Source organism: Canis lupus, chromosome 1 (assembly GCF_011100685.1).
Source record: "Canis lupus familiaris isolate Mischka breed German Shepherd chromosome 1, alternate assembly UU_Cfam_GSD_1.0, whole genome shotgun sequence".
NCBI lineage: Eukaryota > Metazoa > Chordata > Mammalia > Carnivora > Canidae > Canis > Canis lupus.
The window spans coordinates 49,823,369-49,843,643 of NC_049222.1; the positions used below are offsets into that span (position 1 = coordinate 49,823,369).

Here is a 20,275-nt window from a genome sequence, read left to right on the forward strand (position 1 = left end):
AGACACAGAGAGAGGCAGAGACACAGGCAGAGGGAGAAGCAGGCTCCCTTCAGGGAGCCCAATGTGGGACTCGATCCCAGGACCCCGGGATCATGACCTGAGCCAAAGGCAGATAGATGCTCAACCACTGAGCCCCCAGGTGCCTGCAGTTCAGGGTTCTGTGGAGGAACACAGGCATGAAGGGTGGGGACTCCTCACTTTCCCTCGAGAGCGCAGAGTACTCATGTAAGGTTGCCAGATAAAATGCAGGACACTGAGTTAAATAGGAATTTCAGATAAAAGCCAAACAATTTTTTCAAAAGATTTTACATATTTTTTCATGAAAGACACACAGAGAGAGAGAGAGAGACACCGGCAGAGAGAGAAGCAGGTTCCCTACGGGGAGCCCGATGTGGGACTCGGTCCCAAGACCCCGGGATCACGACCTGAGTCCAAGGCAGATGCTCAATCTCTGAGCCACCCAGGCGCCCAAACAATTTTTTAAAGATAATTATGTCCCAGTTTTTGTGCATTTATTTGATGCTGAGAGCCAAGGCAGGGAATACAAGCATTGCATGTGACATACTTACACTAAAAAAAATGTGTTGTTTATCTGAAATTCAAATTCTGAGTATTCTGGATTTTTTTTTTTTTTCTAAACCTGGCAACCCTGTCTTCATGTCAGACAAGGAAGTTTGGTTTTGTTTAGGCAGAAAAGCAAAGCAAGACAGTCCTGGCTGGACCTTGGGAGTGGTCTGGACCCAGGGTGCTGGGGCAGGGCGTGTCCCCGGAAGGAGGGGAAGCTGAGCCACGAGCCCCGTGAGAAGCATCTACCCACAGGATGCTTCAGGGGAGATGCAGGGCTGGCCTGGGTTGGGGGAAGGGTCCTGGGGGTGTGGGTGAGCGGGGCAGGAGCTTGGCAGGGTGGTGGCCGGGAGGGGAAGACACAAGAGGACAGAGAAAGAGCTCCAGAACCCAGTGGCCATCGGTGGCAGCAGGGGTGAGCTTCCATGAGACCCCAGATCTCAGCTCTGACAAGGATGGAAGGGATCCTGAGGCTCTCATCCACAGACGGAGCAGGGAGAAAGTGGCTGTGGGTAGAGCATGAAGGGCGGTGGGAGTCTGTGGAGATACCAAGTGTGACAAGACCAGGGCTCTAGGTAGGGGGTGGGGGGCAGGAGGACTCAGCACTCTCCATCCCCATTGCTTTAAATCTGCCTTTGCTTCTTGCTCTTCATCCTAAACTGAAGCGGATTCTCCAGGATTCACCTTAGTGATTCCTTTCTGCAGAAATAATCTTTAATTTAGCCTTGCCCTGGACCTTGGAACTTGCTTACCGGAGGATGCTGAGCCAGCTGGTTTGAACACCCTGGTGTCACCAGCCCCCCACCCTCTGCACTAGGGAGGGGGCTGCGGCTCCTTCTGGGGAAGGAATGTGCCTGCTTCCCCTGACTCCTGAGTCCCCTGTCGGGAGGCCCTGTCCTGCCAGCTGCAGCCCCACCGTGGGCTGGGGGCCCCCCTCCAGGCTGGGAAGCCCTGTCTTCCCCTGCTTGTGAGCATGAGCCTGAGCTCAAGCAAAGCCTCAGCCTGAGGTCATGGGAGTGCTTATACCGTTTGCACACTTGTCTCAGCCTAGAGATCTCCTGGGATCGGCTGAGGAGTTACTGCGTCTGTGTTCTGACAAGGCCTCTGGGTGATTCGTAGACAAGCTTGGAGAGCACTGCCTGCTGCTTGGTAAACGGTGCCTGAGACACTAGGCCCAGGCCGGTGGAATCCCAGCAGGGGCAGCGACCCATCCAGCGCCCCCATGCTGTGCAGTCCCAGGCTTTTCTGAGGGCTGGGCCTGTCTTCCTGGCGTGTACAAATGGGCTGGGGGGCAGTGGTTGGGTGTGAGTTGAGGGGGTGGGCACGGGGCATGGCAGGCGACGCCAGACACCGATCTTGAGCGTAGCAGAGCGGGGGCAGGGACCTCAGCAGGAGGCCATGGTGGCAGGTAAAGCCAGATGCTCCTTCCTCTAGTGCTGTGAGCGCTCTGGCTTCTGCACAGTCTGGGGACAACGTGGAGCCTGGGCCTGCTCATTGCAAAAATTGGAGCACAAGACGAAACCAGTGCCCCGCAGCTTCGGGGAAATCTAGGGTACACAGATGTGGTCTCAGACAGTGTGGGTGGAGGCTGCAAAAAAACCAGTTGGGCAGTTGGAGATACAGACCCGGGGACAGCCAGATAGCTCCCAGGAGTGACCTGTCCCTCCGTCTTTAACGGCAGGGCCTGGGACAGGCCGGGAAAACCAAAGAACCAGAGGAGAAGCTTCGTGGGGAGGGTGTGCTTTCAGCTGAAGGGAACGAACGTTGGGTTGGTAGAGGGAATGCCCGGGACGCCCCGTGGTGTCTCGTCGCGCCCCAGAGCCGAAGCCGTCACGGGAGTGGACCGCGGGGTCTGGGCGTAGACAGCTGGTGGTAGGACAGGCTCACGATTACTTTCTCAAAATGAGGTGGTGACACAGAGGGCTACCTATGTTTTATTTTAAAAAGTGCTCATGTCCAGGAAGTAAAGCAGCCAGGAATGGGGAGGAGGAGAGGGCCCAGGCGGGGCTCCACCTTGACCTCTACCTTCTCGGAGCCCCGCAGACGACATGGGCCACTTCATCCTTGGGCCTGTCACATGCGCAGGTGTGTGACCCCTGAGGTGGGGCTGCCCCTAAAACACAGCAAAGGCTCCCACACTCTCCTGCCTTGGCCTCCCTGGCTCTTGGCATGTTGGTCCCTGAGTCTCCAGCCACCCTGGGCCCCACCCACAGGACGCTAGCGCACACGCTGCCCCCGCCAAGCCCGCCTTCTTGCCCTGGTGTCTGTGCTCATCCCCTCCTGTGCCATGTGTGGCAACACCAGTCATGACCTACGGAGTTATCTGCGGACTTCACATAATTAAATATATAACGAATAGGTACTTAACTGAGGGCTTCTGACCAATCCTCGGAAACATATTCTATTTATTTTGCTACATTTCTATCTTTAGGAAATTACCGCACTCTACTTCTTTCCAGAAGACTTATCTGTTGGCTGTGTTGTCTTTCAATAACCGACTCTTGATGTCAAAGCACTTGACAGTAGTGAGGGTAAAACAAAGATGTTGGGTAGATAGTGGTAGTAACGGAGAGTTGCCAGAAACCGTGAATCTGTCTTATGAAAATGTGGGAAGGGAAAGTGATGTGAAACCCTTGAGAGTATCACTTTGTGGTGAGCATTGACTTTGGAGACAAGACAGTAGATACAGCTTGACTTACAAACGGTCTTGTGTTTTCGGCCCGTCCGCCCGTGGTGTGATGCGCAGTTCAACCTGGTGTGTGACAACTCTTGGAAGGTGGATCTCTTTCAATCCTGTGTGAACCTGGGCTTCTTCCTCGGCTCCCTGGGGGTCGGCTACATTGCAGACAGGTACGTAAAGTCCAATTCGACCAGACATAGCAGCGATGCCATGAGAAGAATGGATCGTAGGGGGTAGTGGTAGAAGAATCTGTCCAGGTGACAGAGAAAAGCACCAAAGGCTGGTGCTTCGGACTGGGGTGGGGCAGCAAGATGAATCAGGCTGGGATTTGGGATGGATTTCAGGGGTCCAAACTCCATGCAGATTGTAGAATTGGGGTGGTGGGCTGAGAGAAGATGGGGTCAAAGCCAAGGTTTATGCATGGAGCAGATGGGTGAGGGGAGGATGGGGCCATTTTTTGAGATGGGACAGAGTGGATTAGAAGCAGACTTTGTTGTGGGGGTGGGAAGCCATCAAGAGTTCTGTCCTGGCCGAGGGAATTCTCAGCTGTGCTGAGTGGCCCTGGAGGCACAGAAGAGATGTCAAGTAGGGGTTGCATACATGAGCTGTGCTCAGAAGAGGGATTTGTGCTAGAGATAAATATCTGGGATTTGTCACCAGAAGCTGTCAACCACGTTCGAGATAAGCTAGCCGAGAGTATAGAGAGATGTGTAGATGTTGGCAGGGAAGGAATTGCTGGCAGAGGAGATTTAAACAAAATGGTAGGGAGATGGAAGGGCAGCCACTCTCCTGGGGTAGTGTGAAGCTGTAGAATGCAAGACGGGTCTGGCCCAATGGGGAGGAGAGGCCAAAATCTGGGGACTTGGTCCCATAAGTACCAGTGACAGGGATGGTGGCAGGGGAAGGCTGAAGAAAAGCAAGAGAGAGAAGGAAGTGGAGTTTGTGCATGTGGACAACTCTGCAGGGCAGGTGGGCTGCAGGGACAGGGGACAGGGGAAGGGTCCAGGAAGGGGACAATGGCATCGTGGAAGGTGCGAGGGACCAAAGGGGCAGTGGACGGGCTGGCCCTGGGGAGCTAGCTGAAGAGCCTTTGGTCAGAGGCGCAGGAGAAAAGATAGAGGGGGTGGACACGGGTGTCATGAGGTCTGAGTGTTCTGAGGTGATAAGGGGTGAGTGTCCGACAGACAGTTTCTATGTTAGTACAGGACGAGGACGTTTACGGGCTGGTGGGTAGGTGCGCTGGGCAGGGGCAGGGGCTTGAGGTGAGGAGGCAAGGAGTAGGGGAGTGAAGGCCCGGGCTGGAGTCTAGGAGGCAGAGGGCAGGGAGGGAAGAGGTTGCAGGGTGGGGAGACTGGGGTGGGGACCAGGGCACCGTGACCACACAGGACGTTGGCCCCTTGCTTCCTTGCGTAGCCACCAGAATGCCGGGTCAGGTTGGAAAGATGGAGTCAGTGAAGCACCGCCCGGGAAGAAGAGTTAGCACACGATTTCCCCATTTCATTCATGGAAAAAGGAAAAGGAAATAATCCTCAGGAGTTACACCATCAGAACGGAGTATTTTCCCAGAGAAGTTCCTGAGGCTGCTGCTAAGTCTAGCATGAGGGCGCCTGCTGTCAAACCCTGTTAATAATAATACAGTCGACTAGGGGATGAGGGGGGTCATGCAGGGGACCCTGCAGAGCCACCAGGGGAGCACCCCCTCCTGGCCGAGACACCAGGTGCCTGAGAGCACCGGGATCCTGGTTCCCCCTTACAGTGATTTAATGAACCTCGGAAGGGCCGCTGTTCCCTGAGGACCACATGGCCAGGCTCTCAGGTCGGGGGTCCCTCAGGAGACCAGTGACATGGGCCTCCCGATCGAGACCCCGTCTGTCCCTTGGGGCCCATCGGTCCCCAAACACTCAACAGCCCCACTTCACTTCCCTGTGTCCTTGCCTCTGAAGGTTTGGCCGAAAATTATGTCTCCTGGCCACCTCGCTCACCAGTGCGGTCCTGGGTGTCCTCACGGCCGTGGCGCCAAACTACACGTCCCTGCTGCTCTTCCGCCTGCTGCAGGGCCTGGTGAGCAAGGGCAGCTGGACGTCCGGCTACGTCTTGAGTAAGCACCCCCTGTGCTCAGTTCCCACGGGGGCGGTGGGCAGCACAAGGGGAGGGAGCCAGACGCAGAGGTGGGATTCTGGGGGGAGAGGGGGTGTTCGTGGGCTCCAGAGAAATGGTAGTAACTCTAGCTGTGTGTGATTGTCTGTCTGACTGGGCCAGGGGACTAGGTGGGGACGGCCTCCCTCCCCCTCCCCCTCCCTCCTTCCCCTCTCCCCCCTTCTCCCTTCCTTCCTTCCTTCTTTCCCTCCTCCTTCCTTCCCTTCCTCCTCCCCTCTCCTTCCCCTCCCCCTCCTTCTTCCTTCCTTCCTTCCTTCCTTCCTTCCTTCCTTCCTTCCTTCCCTCCTTCCTTCCTTCCTCCTCCCCCTCCCCCTTCTCCCTTCCTTTCTTCCTTCCTTCTCTCCCTCCCTCCTCCTCCCTTCCCTCCCTCCTCCCTCTCTTTCCCCCTCCCTCTTCCTCCCTCCCTACTTCTTATCCCTCCCTCCCTTCCTTCCTTCTTTCCTTCCTTCTTTCCTTCCTTCCTTCCTTCCTTCCTTCCTTCCTTCCTTCCTTCCTTTCTTCCCTCCTTTTTTGTTTGAGAGACACTTAAATAACCACTTAAATATATCAATCTTTCTATATCAACTAATCTATTTGGGAACAACATGACCACATTCTGATTTATTTACAGCAGTGTGCTGGGGGGGGGGGTGGTATACAGGAAGGGGGAGTCAGGTAAGAGAGCATCTTAACATCTTAAATACGAAAGGACCGGCATCTCCTGAAAAGAAATACAACAGCCCAACTGGTCTAAACCACTCAAAAATTAGGAGGAGACTGTAAGAAGGAGTAAGAGAACAGACAAACATCTTTTTCTTTCTTTTTTTTTTTTCAAACATCTTTTTCTAAAAAAAAAAAAATGAGGTGTGAACCACTGTAATTCTATATACTGTTTTTTTCCCCCTTTCAAATTTTTCCATGAGGGGTGAGACTAAAAAAGGAAAATCACTCTCTTGGAAGAAAGTCGTGTACAAGAGCCACCGGTGCTTTCTGCAGCCCATATGTGGGTGCATTGGACGGCAGTGAGGATAATCCACATTTTTGCTCATTTGTAGAGAATAGAAAAGAAACAACTTTGTCCTTCCATCTCTGAAAGTGGTATCTTTGGTCTTGGCATTCTGAGAGGTAGTTCATCAGGACCAAGAGAAAGCATGTTCCTCCCTTGCGAAACTGTATGCTCTGGCTAAGTGTAGTCAGTTCAATACATATTCACTGGCCATCTGTATGTTGAATACGCACTATTTGACACGTGGTTAAGACGATAAATTTGGGGTCAAATATCTACTCCCCAGCACTGCCCGGCCATGAACTCTTGGGCCATTCCCATAAGCCCTGGCTCAGAGGGGCTTATGGGGGCCCTCAGAGGGGGGTGGCAGAGCCCTGATGGGCAGGTGCACTGCAGAGCTCTGGCCCGAGCGATGCCTGCCCCGCGATGGGCCCCGTGGGGTTGCTGTCACTCTGTGGCAGGCAGTGGGGCAGGGCTGGAGGTACCAAGATAGAGGAGGCACCCTTCCTCCCTTTGAGAAGCTCAAATGCCAGAGAGAGGAAGACAGATGGCCATCTATCTTGGTGGGTGAGAGCCGTGCCGCCCCCAAAGGCTTTCCCCATGTGTTTGCAGGTCACACACCACCTGGTCCTCCACTGGTGACTCAGTGGTCGTCCTCCTTTAGGGGCTTCTCTTCTCCCCAATCCTGCAATGTGGCAGGACCCAGGACTTTGTCCTCTCCCTCCCCAAACCTGCTCCACCTGCAGACCCCTACCCTAGTCCCTGTCTGTAAAGTCCCCTCTGCCCAGCTGCTCAGGCCAGGTGTTTTGCAGTCAGCAGAGCCCCCAGTTCCCTACACCTGCTTCCTGGCCCCTCAGGGTCCTGCTGCTGGGTTTCCTTCCACAATACACCTGGGACCACCTTCTCTTCACTGCCGCTGCTGGGCCCAAGCCAACACCGTCGCTTCACCTCTGTCACTGGTCCCCAATCTTAACTCAGCAGCAGACATGGAGTGTGCTGCCACCTGGGGCACTGGCTCTGCACCTCCTGCAGCACAGGCCAGACTCCATGGGGGCCCCAGGATGGCCTCCCCGAGGCACTGCCTCCCCCTTGCATGACCCTCTGGAGAGCCAGGTCCTCTCTTCCCTCTGCCTGGAACTTCACCCTTGACGTTCGCCCCACCGCACTGCTGTCCGAAACCCAGCCACCCCTTCCCCCTCGACTCTCTGGATTCCCTCCGACCCGTTAGCTTTCCATTCCCCCTGGCACAGAGTGCATTCCAGCCTGGCATGCGATTTACTCATTTACCGTGTGTGCTCTCTGTCCCCTCTCGCAAGGAGGTGGGGTCATGAAGACACAACTCTGCCCAGGAAGTTGATGACATGCTCCAAATGCCTGGAGTGGTGCCAGGTCCCTGGGAGGCCAGCGATGCTTATTAAATTAGTACACGCTCCCAGGGCTGTGAGAAACAGCACAGCTCTAGGGGCACCGGGGTGGCTCAGTGAGCATCTGCCTTTGGTTCAGGGCGTGATCCCGGGGTCCTGGGATCAAGTCCCACATCGGGCTCCCTGCAGGGAGCCTTCTTCGCCCTCTTCCTGTGTCTCTGCCTCTGTGTCTCTCATGAATAAATACATAAAATCTTAAAAAAAAGAAAAAAAAAGGAAAAGAAATAGCACACCTCAGTCTGGAGCTTATAGGGGCAAAGCTCTGGGGAGGAGGGATTGGCCAGTGCTCAGGTAGACCGAATCCTGAAGCACCCAAAGGACACTAGAGACAGCAAGTGGGGGTGGATTAGAAAAGGAAGAGCTGGAGAGAAGCTGGGATGAGCAGCCGGGTGGATCTCAGGGAGCCGTGAGTGGAGCAGCAGCAGCACAGGAGAAGGAGCCTGGGGTCAGGCAGGAGAGGGTTGGGGCCTGGGGCTTGCCAGGAGGGAAGGAGGCCACGGGAGCCTCAACAGTGACTCCTCTCCTGTTCAGTCACAGAGTTCGTGGGCATGGGCTACAGACGAATGGTGGCGATCCTCTACCAGATGGCCTTCACCGTGGGGCTCGTGGTGCTCTCGGGGGTGGCCTATGCCATCCCTCACTGGCGGTGGCTCCAGCTGGCCATCTCTCTGCCCACCTTCCTCTTCCTGCTCTACTACTGGTATGTGGGTCCTCCAAGGGGGCCCCTGCTCCTCGGTCCCCCCACCCAGACCACGCTCAGCTCACCCCCTAGGACTGCCTGGTGACCTTGGCTGCCACATGGTCCATCCCCCGAAGGGCCACGGTGGCCACACACACAGGCACATGGCTGCTTCCACCATTTGTGCCATTTGAGATGTTCTCATATTATGGGGTGGCCCTCATTACATGGGCAGCTACCCTCTTTAAATTTGTATCCCCTTAGATGGGGGGATCTGAGTCAGATAAAAATCCACCTAGCCACAAAGTAGACATTTGGTGTTTGTTGAATGAATGAATGAGTGAATGAATAAGTGAATGAAAATTCTCGGGGAATGTGCACATTAAGCCACTGAGACAAACCAGTCCCAGTGAGCTGTTAATCTTACTGGCTGTCAGCACTTGGCAGGGTCCCAAGGGACGCGCAGCCAGAAAGATGAGTTTTGAGCTTTGATTATGGGACAGGGAAGGGGTGCAGAGAGGGCCGGGAAGAGAAATATCGCATCCCTGCAACTTTTGTCACCATTCTGCTGAGGGCAAATCTCACCTGTGGGTAGCACTGAAGTAGACCCAATCTCTCCAAACCTGGGCTTGCCTCTATGAGGGCTATGTTGGTGGTCAGGGTGAGTCTGCTGTCCCCTCATCAGGCTGAAACCCCGGCTCTCCGGTGGGAAGGACGCGCTGGCTAGTCTTGCTGGTCGGGCAGGGGGGCCTTTGCCTGAGTGTTTTCAGAAGACCTTACACCAGACGTTCCTGACCTTCAAGTCGTAATGTCCTTACCCGGTTTGCAGTGGACAGCACGCTACCTCCCTGGTGTTCAAAGACAGTGAATACGGTGTATTTGGTTTGGGAGATATTTTGAGGCTTGTTCAACAGCCCATGTATTACATGGGGACAGCCCGCTGTAGCACAAGGGTTGGGGGAGGCATCTGGAGCATCTATTCTGTGCGAGAAGTTTCCAGGGGGACAAGGCTGCCAGCTGCCAGCAGAGAGTGGGACCCGCCCTCCGTGACATGAAGCCCACGTAGGAAAGTAGTGATCCTCTTGTTTGCTCACAGATCTTAGGAGGTGGCACTGACGGTATGAGGGACCCACAGAGCTCCTTCGTGGGTCCCCTGGGCCAGCGCAGAACGACCCCAGATCCTCGTCCACTAGCTGCTTGAGGAATTCCAGTCCCCTTGTGAGGAGGGGGTGCTGCTCAGAGCGCTAGCATCTCCCTGATCCGGGCTTTAGGCCCGCCTTGCTCTGGGGAAGCCACCCCGTGGTGAGGCTCTGCGTCTACAGGTGCGTGCCCGAGTCTCCCCGATGGCTGCTGTCACAGAAGAGGAATGCTCAGGTGATGAAGATAATGGGCCACATCGCCCAAAAGAACGAGAAATCACCTCTTGCTGATCTAAAGGTGACAAACCAGCAGGGGGTTTCTCACACCACTGAACTTTGGGTTGGGTTTGTGATTTTAGAAAATGCTTCTGGGGCTGCCTTGAGGAGTGGGGAGGCCCTGGAGGAATTTGGGGGTGATGGGGCTGAGCTCAGGAACCGGTGGGGTGGTTCGGAGGGCTGCTCCTGCTCCCCCACAGCGGTGCCGCAGCTGATGCTCTGACTCCCTCCTAGATGCTCTCTCTCGAAGAGGATGTCACCGAAAAGCTAAGCCCCTCCTTTGTAGACCTGTTCCGCACGCCACAACTGAGGAAGCACACCTTTATTCTGATGTACCTGTGGTAAGCGGCCTTTCCTATACCTTCCCCTGATGGACTCAGTGTGCCGGCCTGAGCACCAGGGCATGAGTTAAAGACAGTGGAGCAATGCAGGTGGAAAAAGAGAAGCATGAAAAGGAATTTTTACATGAATTTCAAGCAGCCGACGAGCTCTTAGACATCTTTATGTCTCCCTTGAGGATGGAATAAGGGGGGAAAATATCAAGAAGAGCGTGTTGCGTGTGAGATGTCAGCAGTAAGATGAGTGAAACCTGATGAAGGGATCCCAAGGTTGTCTCAGATCCCACGTATCTGTCTTTTGGGAACAGCACATCTTGACTTAGTGGAGGAAGGTGGATGAGATGTCAGTGGCTCCTGGCCCTTCCAAAGAGAAGATCCCTACGTCACATCTTGGCACTTTAGAGACCCTGTCAGAGAGGGGCTGTGCCTTTATTGTCCACTGATTATGAGACTCATCTACACATATGGACTCTCCCAGTCTGCTCCTTTCTGCAGGCTGCTCCCTTGCTCCCTATCCTGTGCCCTCAGAGGACACCCGTCCAGCTCCCCATCATCATGGCTTTGTCCTTGGCATGAAGATGGCTCCTCAGTCACTCCCCCGGTGGCTGGACTGTGGGGTACCCCCTCAGCTGGAGCCACTCTGCTGCTGGTACACTCATTTCCACTTCCACGAAGGTTTTACTAGAACCAAGGGTTCAAGCTAATAGAGTGGTGCCTGGCACATGGTAGCCCCGCAAATATTTGCTGAAGGTTGAATGAATAACCACGGTTCCACGGAATCCATCCTGAGTGCAGGAGACACCAGCCAGGCTCACCATGCCTTCCCTTTGCCCCAGCAGTCACCTGCCCTGGCCCCATGTTGGCCCCAGAGTCCTGCCACCAGCTACATGATGGGCCCCCGGGAATCTTTGCAAACACCCCAGCTGCCTGGTGCACTTGTGTCACCCTCCTCCCTTCCTCCTATTTCCTCTCACTGCCCCCACTTCCATCCCCTAGGGCACTCCTCTCGTGGGGTGCTTCGGCTCCTCTGCTCTCACACCCCTGCACCCACTCCCTCCGCAAACTCTGCTCTGATCTGAGAATGTCTTCAGAAGCTGCCCTTGGCATCCCCTGCCCCCTTGGTTCCCGGAGTGAGTTTCGTGCTCTTTTGCCTGTGTGGCTGGGGGGCCTCCTGGCTGGCCTCTCTCTTCACGCTGCTGCCCCGCACCCCAGGAGCTACTCATAGAGCAAACAGCACCACACTCCTCCGTCTACACCCTCCACTGGCTTCCTACTCCCCCGAGGAGAACACCGAATCCCTTTCCGTGGCCCACAAGGAGCTGACCCCAGACACCCCTCTTACTGGCCTTCCCTCCACCTCCTCCTTCCTTGCAGCTGCTCGCGAGGCCAACCCAGCTCTTCCCGGCCAAGCAGCTTCCAGAAAGCTCCACATTCTATGACTCAGCATCCTCATCAGCAAGTGGGGGTAATGATAGGACCCACCTCACACGCGTGTTGGCAGACGTGACATTACGTGTGGAAGGAAATGGCTTAGAGCGCGTGTGCTTAACACCAGGGCTGCTGTTTTACCACGGACAACATGCGATTCATGGGTTCTGCCAACAGATGGCAGCCCTGCATGGGCGTTAAGGGCAAAATCCAGGTTGTGCTCTCCTTTCTCTTCAATCCATCCCTTTATTATCAGTTATATGGGACTGTTCGCATTTAACTGGGGCCAAGGGAGGGGCCTGGTGAGCGTCTGGGAAATCAGGGATGATTCAGGACTAGACACAAGAGCATCCCAGTGTTTCCCTGTGTGCAGCTTGATAAAACGAGGGAGTATATTAATGAGAAATATCCGTTGTGATCTCAGTTTGGGAGCTGATAGGCAATTTACTTGCTGGAATAAGTGATTTCTTAGCAACCAAAGTCTCTTCTTGCGGTGTAAATACCAACATAATCATAACATGTTTCTAGTCTCTAAAATCCTATAATGTCACTAAAAAGAAAAGCCCCGTGAGACTCTAAATTCGCCCTGAGTGACTTAGTCGGCCCCCGTGGCTCTCTGTGCCATATTCTTTTTTTTTATTAAGATTTTTATTTATTTATTCATGGGAGACACACATGCACAGAGAGAGGCAGAGGGAGAAGCAGGGGTCTCCAGGATCGCGCCCTGGGCCGAAGGCAGTGCTAAGCTGCTGAGCCACCCAGGGGTCCCCTCTGTGCCATATTCTGAGGCACTGCTCCTTGCCCCTGGAATACAGATGGAGGAGTCACGCGGTGGGTTCCGGGGGGAGGGGAGCAGCTGTTAAACACGGCACCGCTGTGCGGAGGGAAAGACTCTGGACGGCACCTGCTCTGCTCTGCTCTGGGTACGTGACCTTGGGAAGATGACGATGATGACGCCGCTAGTGGCCGTCTTTATGAGTGCTTTCCACGTGCCAGGAGCCACTAGGCACTTACTGTGGGCAGGCAAGGGGTGCAGAGGGAGATGTGGCGAGGACCATCTCAGCCATGCACCTGTCACACCTGTCGTCGCCAGTCCGCAGAGGGCAGATCTCGTCTGTAGGTGGCACTGAGGTAGACACAGTCTGTCTGAATGACGGCTGGCCTCTAAGCCTTACATGTTTGTGGTCAGGACAGGCCCGCTGTCCCCTTGTCAGGGTGGCGCAAGGCGCTCTCCGCGGGGAGGACTCTGGCTGAGTCTCCATGCCTGGGCGGATGCGAGGGGGTCTGAGTGTTCTCCGAAGACCGAATTCCCTTTATTGATGCGGGAACTGAGGCATCGAGGGCTCAGTTAAGTTCCTTGGGGTCACACAGCTCACACGGCAGCCTGATTGTTGAACCTGCTCAGTCACCAGCGCCTTCTCCTGCCCGTGTCCCCTTGTGGCCGCTGGGTCATTAGGGTCATCGTTTGCCATCTCTAGGACACGTGGTTGTATCTGGAAGTCGTTATGTCACATACACCTTGAGAGGAGCTCCTCACTGAGGCCCCCCAGGACACCCTTCCTAATTTTGTACCCCCTCTTCCCATTTCGCTCCAAGACATTTTATTTTATTTTTAAAGATTTTATTTATTTATTCATGAGAATACACAGAGAGGGGAGAGAGAGAGAGAGGCAGAGACACAGGCAGAGGGAGAAGCAGGCTCCATGCAGGGAGCCTGAGGCAGGACTCGATCCTGGGTCTCCAGGATCACACCCTGGGCTGAAGGCGGCGCTAAACCGCTGAGCCATCCGGGCCGCCCGCTCCAGGACATTTTAAATCGAGTGACACACATTGCTCTCCAGCTCTTGGGGACCTTTGTCTTCGCTGCCAGAATCAAACTCTCTCCCATCCCGCAGACAGGAGACTCCACCCGAGACTGTGCTTCTCCCTTGTGCTCAGGTTCACGAGCTCCGTGCTCTACCAGGGTCTCATCATGCACGTGGGCGCCACTGGTGGGAACCTCTACCTGGATTTCCTTTACTCGGCTCTGGTTGAATTTCCCGCGGCCTTCATCATCCTGGCCACCATCGACCGCTTCGGCCTCATCCTGCCCGTTGGCCACGTCCAATCTGGTGGCGGGGACAGCCTGTTTCATCATGATTTTTATCTCACACGGTGAGTCATGCCTTTCCCCTATCTTCTCCGTAATCGAACTATCGAACTGAGGGAACACTGTTTCAATTCCTTGATACTCCCCTCGAACTAGAACAAAGACAAAGACGGGAGGGAGGTTACCTTAGTCTCCAACTGGGTTTTTACAATTTTTAAAATTTTTAAATTGGGGTGTAACATACACACTATGAGCAGATGACAATATACAAGGTGATGAAATTTTGCGTGTGTGTATCTGTGTACATCTGGGTACCATGACCTAGATACATGGAAGATTTCCAATGCTCCGGAAGGCTCTCCCATGTTCCTTGACAATCTGTACTCACCCTCCCTGCTCAGATCACCACAGCTCTGACCTCTGTCACTGAAAAGCAATGTTGACAGCTCTTGAATTTCATACAAAAGGAACCATAGCACATATATTTGTCTGGCTTCATTCACTCACTCCATCTGTGAGATTGGTCCATGCGGTCACACCGGAGTGTAGTTAATTCCCTTTCATTGTTGGGCAGCATTCCACTGTATGAACCCCATGCTACTTATCTGTCCCACTGTTGATTGACACTTGCGTGGCTTTCAGCGTCTGCCTGCTGGGATCTAAGCCGAGTGAACATTCTGGTACATGTCTTTTCATGGGCATAGACTCTCATTTCCCTTGGGTACAAATCTGTGAGTGCATTTGCTAGGTCAGGGGTGGCTCTAAGTCCATACAAACAGGTTTCCAAAATGGTTGGACCAATGCACACTCCAACCGATGATGCCTGAGCGCCCCAATTGTTCCACGTCCTTGCCAGCACTGGGTTTTGCTAGTCTTTTTGACACCAGACATTTTGGTGAGTGCTGTGCTTTAGTCCATCCTTCTTACCACCCAAGATAATCCAAAGTAGAATAACTTGAGTCGGTTTTCAACTGAGTACACAAATTGCCTTTCATATTTGTTATTTTGGGGAAGACTGTTGAATAAACACTAAGGCAGATTTGCTATTTTCTCAATGTTTTATTGCTCGTGCTCTGCCCTTTGTGGGTTGAGTTGTTTTGGTTAGCTTTTCTGGAGGGTATCGTGGGATGAGTTCCCTGAAATCTGTATTCTCAAGAACCTGAGCCCCCCCATGCCCCCCAGGGCCCTCCTCCCATCCCCTACCCTTTCCACTTACATCGATAGTCCTTGTCACCTTAGATGATAAACACTCCCTCCTCCAGGAAATATTTCAAGTACCTTCTGTGTGGCCAGCACGCATCTAGGCCCTGGATCTCAGCAATGAGCAAAGTGGAGAAAGTTCTTGCTTCACAGAGTTTACAGTCTAGAGGGAAAAAGAGAAGGGGAAGCTTGGTGGGTGTTAATCCTTTGTGTGGTGGTCGGGGTGGCATTAGGAGACCTGATTGAGGGGAACAAGCAGTGTCACCATCTGGAGAATGTGCTTCCCACACAGGGGGACAGAAGAGGGAAGATCCCAGAGAAGGGTAGAGCTGAGCATTCTAGGAGCGGCTGGGATCCCTGTTCCTGAAATCAGGAGAGCAGGGGCAGGAGTGGTGGCACAGAGGTTGGGGATAGCAGGAGGCGGCCTTGGGCTGCTTCTCCCGTGTGGGAGGGAAGCACTGGGGGCTATGGGCAGGGACGTGCCCCACGGTCTGTGTGGCTGCTGAAGGGAGTGGGGCCCGAGGTGCTAAGGGAGCCAGGGCAATGGAGCAGCTTGCCAGGTTACAGACCCCGGGGTTTGTATGCAAGGCCCTCCCTGGAGAGTCTGTCTGGGTGAACTTCCTCATCTCCTTGCTATTGGAAGCTGGGGGGTGTACTTGATTAAGTACACCCTTGATTGGCCATCCTTGACCAGAGGCTGGGAGACTGGTTGGACCTGGCGGTAAGTTCATTCCCGAGGCCATCGCATCCTCTCTCCCAGGAGCCTCGCGCTGGTGGAATAAAATGAAGCATGTCTTCCATGAGCAGCCAGTAGGGGACAGGGGTCAAGACAACATAATTTCTGCGACCCCACAGGCTTTATTAGTCACTTGGCATGTCACAAGAGCCACTTGCTTTTTGGTGTTTGGGGTAATCCAGGTAGAGCAGATGACGATGCCCAATTCTTCAATTGGTCCTCAGTAGGGGGACGGCTTCCTGGAGCCCCATGCAAGCAGGAGCCCTGTAGCCCTCTACTCAGATGAGACAAGGGTTTGCTTCCCTTGTACTCACATCTGAGACTGTCTGGAAAGGTGTTCTGTTTTTAAAAAAAATGTATATATTTGGAAATGAAGGCTAGATTGGGGATTAGAAATCTGGTCTATCAGCTTCAGGGATGCTGCCTAAGTGGCTGCATTTATTGTTGACCTACTATGTCAGGGTCTAGCAGCGATGCAATTGCAGAGAAATTAAAAAGCCAACGTTTCTGGAGTGGTCGTGGTGAACATGTGAACATGTGACATAAATCATCTCAAAATCTCATAACAGCTTACAGGTTGGCTATAATTGTTCTCATTTTATAGCTGAAGAAACCAAGGCCCAAGGAGGTTAAGTCGCATGGCTGACAGGAGGCAAAGCTGAGATCCTAAATGCTTGTTTTTTCCTCTGCACAAGGGAGCCTCCCTCCTGTGTCACCATCAGGTTCTGGAACCTCTCAGCCCTCAGTTACTTATTCCAGAATGAGAGGGTTAAACAAGGCAGTGTTTCTGGCTCTTCCAGCTCTAAAGTCCAAGCTTCCTAGCGTGGCTCCTCAAGGGAGGGAACTCCGTGGGCACAGTCTCCACATGAGTCCCTCACCTCTGCGTGTCTCTTATCCAGATCTACACTGGCTAAACATCACAGTGGCTTGTGTTGGCCGAATGGGAATCACCATCGTGTTCCAAATGGTGTGCCTGGTGAACGCCGAGCTGTATCCCACGTTCGTCAGGTGGGTGCACAAAGTGGGGGGAGAGAGGGGAAGGAGGTTGGGTCACCACTGACACAGCTGGGCATCAGCCAGGCTCAGTAAGGACCAGATTTCAAGACGGTTCCTCAAGGCTCCCGAAAAGTTTGGTCCGTTTGGACACTGAGGTGGGCTGTGGGCCTCAAAGAGAAGGTCAGCGCCTAATTATGGAAGAGAATGTGAAACGGGAAGATTAGAGTAGAGCGTGCAGTGGGCAAGCAGAAGAAGACAGGCACCTGCATGGAGAGAGCCCTGGACAGCAGTGCGAGACGGAGTTCAGCCCAGCCCTCGGCTCTGACTGCTTGCGTTAATCCAGCAGCTGCACTGACATCTGCAGACATAACTTGCTTAAACAGAGTTCTGCTTGGTACAATGACCACACAAAGCATTTCTAGAATCTTCCATTTTGCCCTAATATTGTTGTTATTTCCATTTTACAGATGAGGAAGCTGAGTTTCAGAGAGGGAGAGAGAATTTGTAAGAGGCACACAGCCAGAAAATGGCAGGGTGTCTTTCTGACCTCAAAGCTGGGCATTTCCCGGGATGATACAATACATTTCAATATATTTAGCAGCAGGCCTAGAAGACTTATTATTTTTATTTTTAAAGATTTATTTATGTATTTTAGAGAGAGAGAGCGCGAGAGCATGAATAGGGGGTGGGGCAGAGGGAGAGGGAATGATTCTCAAGCAGATTCCCCCTTGAGCACAGAGCCTTGCTTGGGGCTCAATCTTGAGACCCTGAGATCATGACCTGAGCTGAAATCAAGAGTTAGATGCCCAATGACTGAGCCACCCAGGCGCCCCAGGCCTAGAAGACTTATTGTTTAAAGTCAGAGTTAGACCAAAATTCACTGTAACATGCAGTTTGTTGAGTTTTAATTATATGCGTGTTCATTTACCAGCTACCACAATCAATATGGAGACATTTCGATCACTTTCAAATGCTTCCTCACGTCCCTTTGCAATCAGTCTCCCCTTTCCCCACCTCCAGCGCCTGGTACCCACTGCTCTGATTTCTCTCCCTCTGGTTTTACCTTTTCCAGAATGTTGTTATGTAAATGAAGCAACATGTCATGTAGCCTTTTGAGTTCACCTCCTTTCACTTAGCACAATGGGGGCCATCCAAGTGGTTGCAGACTTCCAAGCTCTGTTCCTTCTGAGTGCTGAATGGTGTTCTAATGTGTGAATGATGTACCACGATTTACTTATCCATTTGCCAGTGTATTGGCATTGACTGTTTCTAGTTTGCAGTGATTACAATATAGCCACTCATAAACACTCAGGTATGAATCTTCAAGTGGATATATGTCTTCAAACCTCTTGGGCAAAAACCTACGAGTGGCTCATATGAGGTGAGCTTAAATTTATAAGAAAATCTCAGAATGTTTTCCAAAATGGCTGTACCATTTCTTATTCCACCAGCCATATGTGAGAGATCCAGTTGCTCTACATCCTCATCAGCACTCGGTATTGTCAAGTTTTTTATTTTTCCAGGTCATTCTGGGAGGTAGTTGTATCATTGTGACTTTAATTTGCATTTGACTAATTACTAACAATGTTGAACATCTTTGTAAGTACTTATTGCCATCTGTATTTTAGGAAACTATTTATTTATTTATTTATTTATTTATTTATCTGTTTATTCATAAAAGATCTTATTTATTTATTCATGAGAGACACAGAGAGAGACAGAGACATAGGCAGAGGGAGAAGCAAGCTCCCTGAGGGGAGCCTGATGCAAGACTCGATCCCAGGACCTCAGCATCATGACCTGAGCTAAAAGCAGACGCTCAACTACTGAGCCACCCAAATGCCCAGACACTTAGTTTTAAATGAAGATTATTTTTATTGTAAAAGTGATTAACTGCTTTTTTTAAAGTTTTAGTTCTGACTTTCATTAGAATTTGGTATTTTCCCTTAAACTCTTTTTTCTGTCTGTTATGGTTTCCTATTCCCCAAGCCATCATGCTAGTGGTTTCTAAGAAATATTCCAGTTCCCCAAACTCTTACCTGCACAGCAATCTGAGCCCCTCAGATAGCCAGATTATGCAAAGGTGGCTCTGATTGACTCTCCTCTTCCACGTCTGTCCTCCATTACAAGGCCCTGTCTTATACTCTCATCTGTAAAAGTTTACTTAGACTGTGTACAAAGAGATGAAGGCAAATTAAAGAGAAAATTCTTCAACGTTGGGCATCCTGAGCCCAGAGTCTAAAATAGCTCAGCCAAACAATCCCATTTTCATGGCCACTGGACCCAAGGGACTGAGTGAAAGTATAAACTGTCAAAGATGCTGGGTGCTTGCTCCTATGTGAAGAAGGCCAAGCGATCCAAAGCAGAGATAAAAATTCTTGGGAGACTATGGGACAAGATGCTAGAAATGGAAACCTATCTGAAAGTCATGTGCAAAGGAGAACTGATTTAGTGAGGGAAAGGCAAGGCTGGGCTATGAATTGCAAATTAAAATTGAAATAAGCAAAGTTTAAGTCTTGGAAATCACACACACACACACACACACACACACACACACACACATGCTTGCATGCACATGTCCCAAAGAAGATACCTGAAATAATGAAACAAAAAAACTTCAGGAAAGAAAAAAAACTTCAAAGAAACTTCTGGAAATAAAAGAATGTTTGAATCTATGATTTGAAGTGGCACTTATGTAACAGGAAAAATGAACTCAGAAGGAACAATGGTAAAGAATAGTCTAGTTAAGTTACTGAGCTGAAAGTTTAAGTCACAGATTTATAGGGAGAACATCAAATTGATTATAATATTGAAAATCACTGAATGTGGGATTAAAGTGAATGTGATTTTGATGACAGAACAGCAATAAATGTCATAAATCTGCTAATAAAGAAATGCTAGAAGACAGGGAGGGAAAAGGGAGGGAGAGGGGATGTTGGATGTGATGTAATGCACTGGTTTCCTTAGTATAGTTTTTCCAGCTTGGATAAAAATGTATTATTAAAAGCTGATGTGGCATGCCTAGGTGGCCCAGTCGGTTGAGCCCCTGACTCTTGATTTCTGCTCATGATCATCATGATCTCATGAGGTCATGAGATCGAGCCCTGCATCCCGCTCTGTGCTCAGCAGAAGTCTGAGATTCTCTTTCTCCCTCTCCTCTCTGCCCCTCCCCCTGCCCACCTGTGTGCCCTCTCTCTCTCTCAAATAAATACAATCTTTTTAAAATATGCTGATAGGGGGAGCCATCCCTGGGTGGCTCAGTGGTTTAGAGCTGCCTTCGGCCCAGGGCATGATCCTGGAGACCCGGGATCGAGTCCCAAGACTGGCTCCCTGCATGGAGCCTGCTTCTCCCTCTGCCTGTGTCTCTGCCTCTCTCTCTCTCTGTGTCTCTCATGAATAAATAAATAAAATATATTTTTTATTTTGATAGATTATATAGTGTTTTAGGTGCATTTTAAGATGAACAAGCAAACACTAAACAGTGATACAATTTTATTAAAATCAGTGCACAAAGGGATAAAGGAAGTTCAACTATGTACATTTTATAATTGTTTGTAATACGAAGTTAATGAATACTGTCTAAA

At 51.7% G+C, this 20,275-nt stretch overlaps 1 protein-coding gene across 1 annotated transcript in view; it reads left to right on the top strand.

The window, feature by feature from the left end:
* SLC22A1 (solute carrier family 22 member 1) overlaps positions 1-20,275 on the top strand; it is a 29,553-nt gene that overhangs the window by 2,573 nt on the left and 6,705 nt on the right. The window contains 8 exon segments of the mRNA XM_038526495.1: positions 3,311-3,414; positions 5,188-5,342; positions 8,342-8,510; positions 9,812-9,926; positions 10,139-10,245; positions 13,609-13,759; positions 13,761-13,824; positions 16,595-16,703. Of these exon segments, the coding sequence (XP_038382423.1) occupies positions 3,311-3,414; positions 5,188-5,342; positions 8,342-8,510; positions 9,812-9,926; positions 10,139-10,245; positions 13,609-13,759; positions 13,761-13,824; positions 16,595-16,703 (974 nt within the window).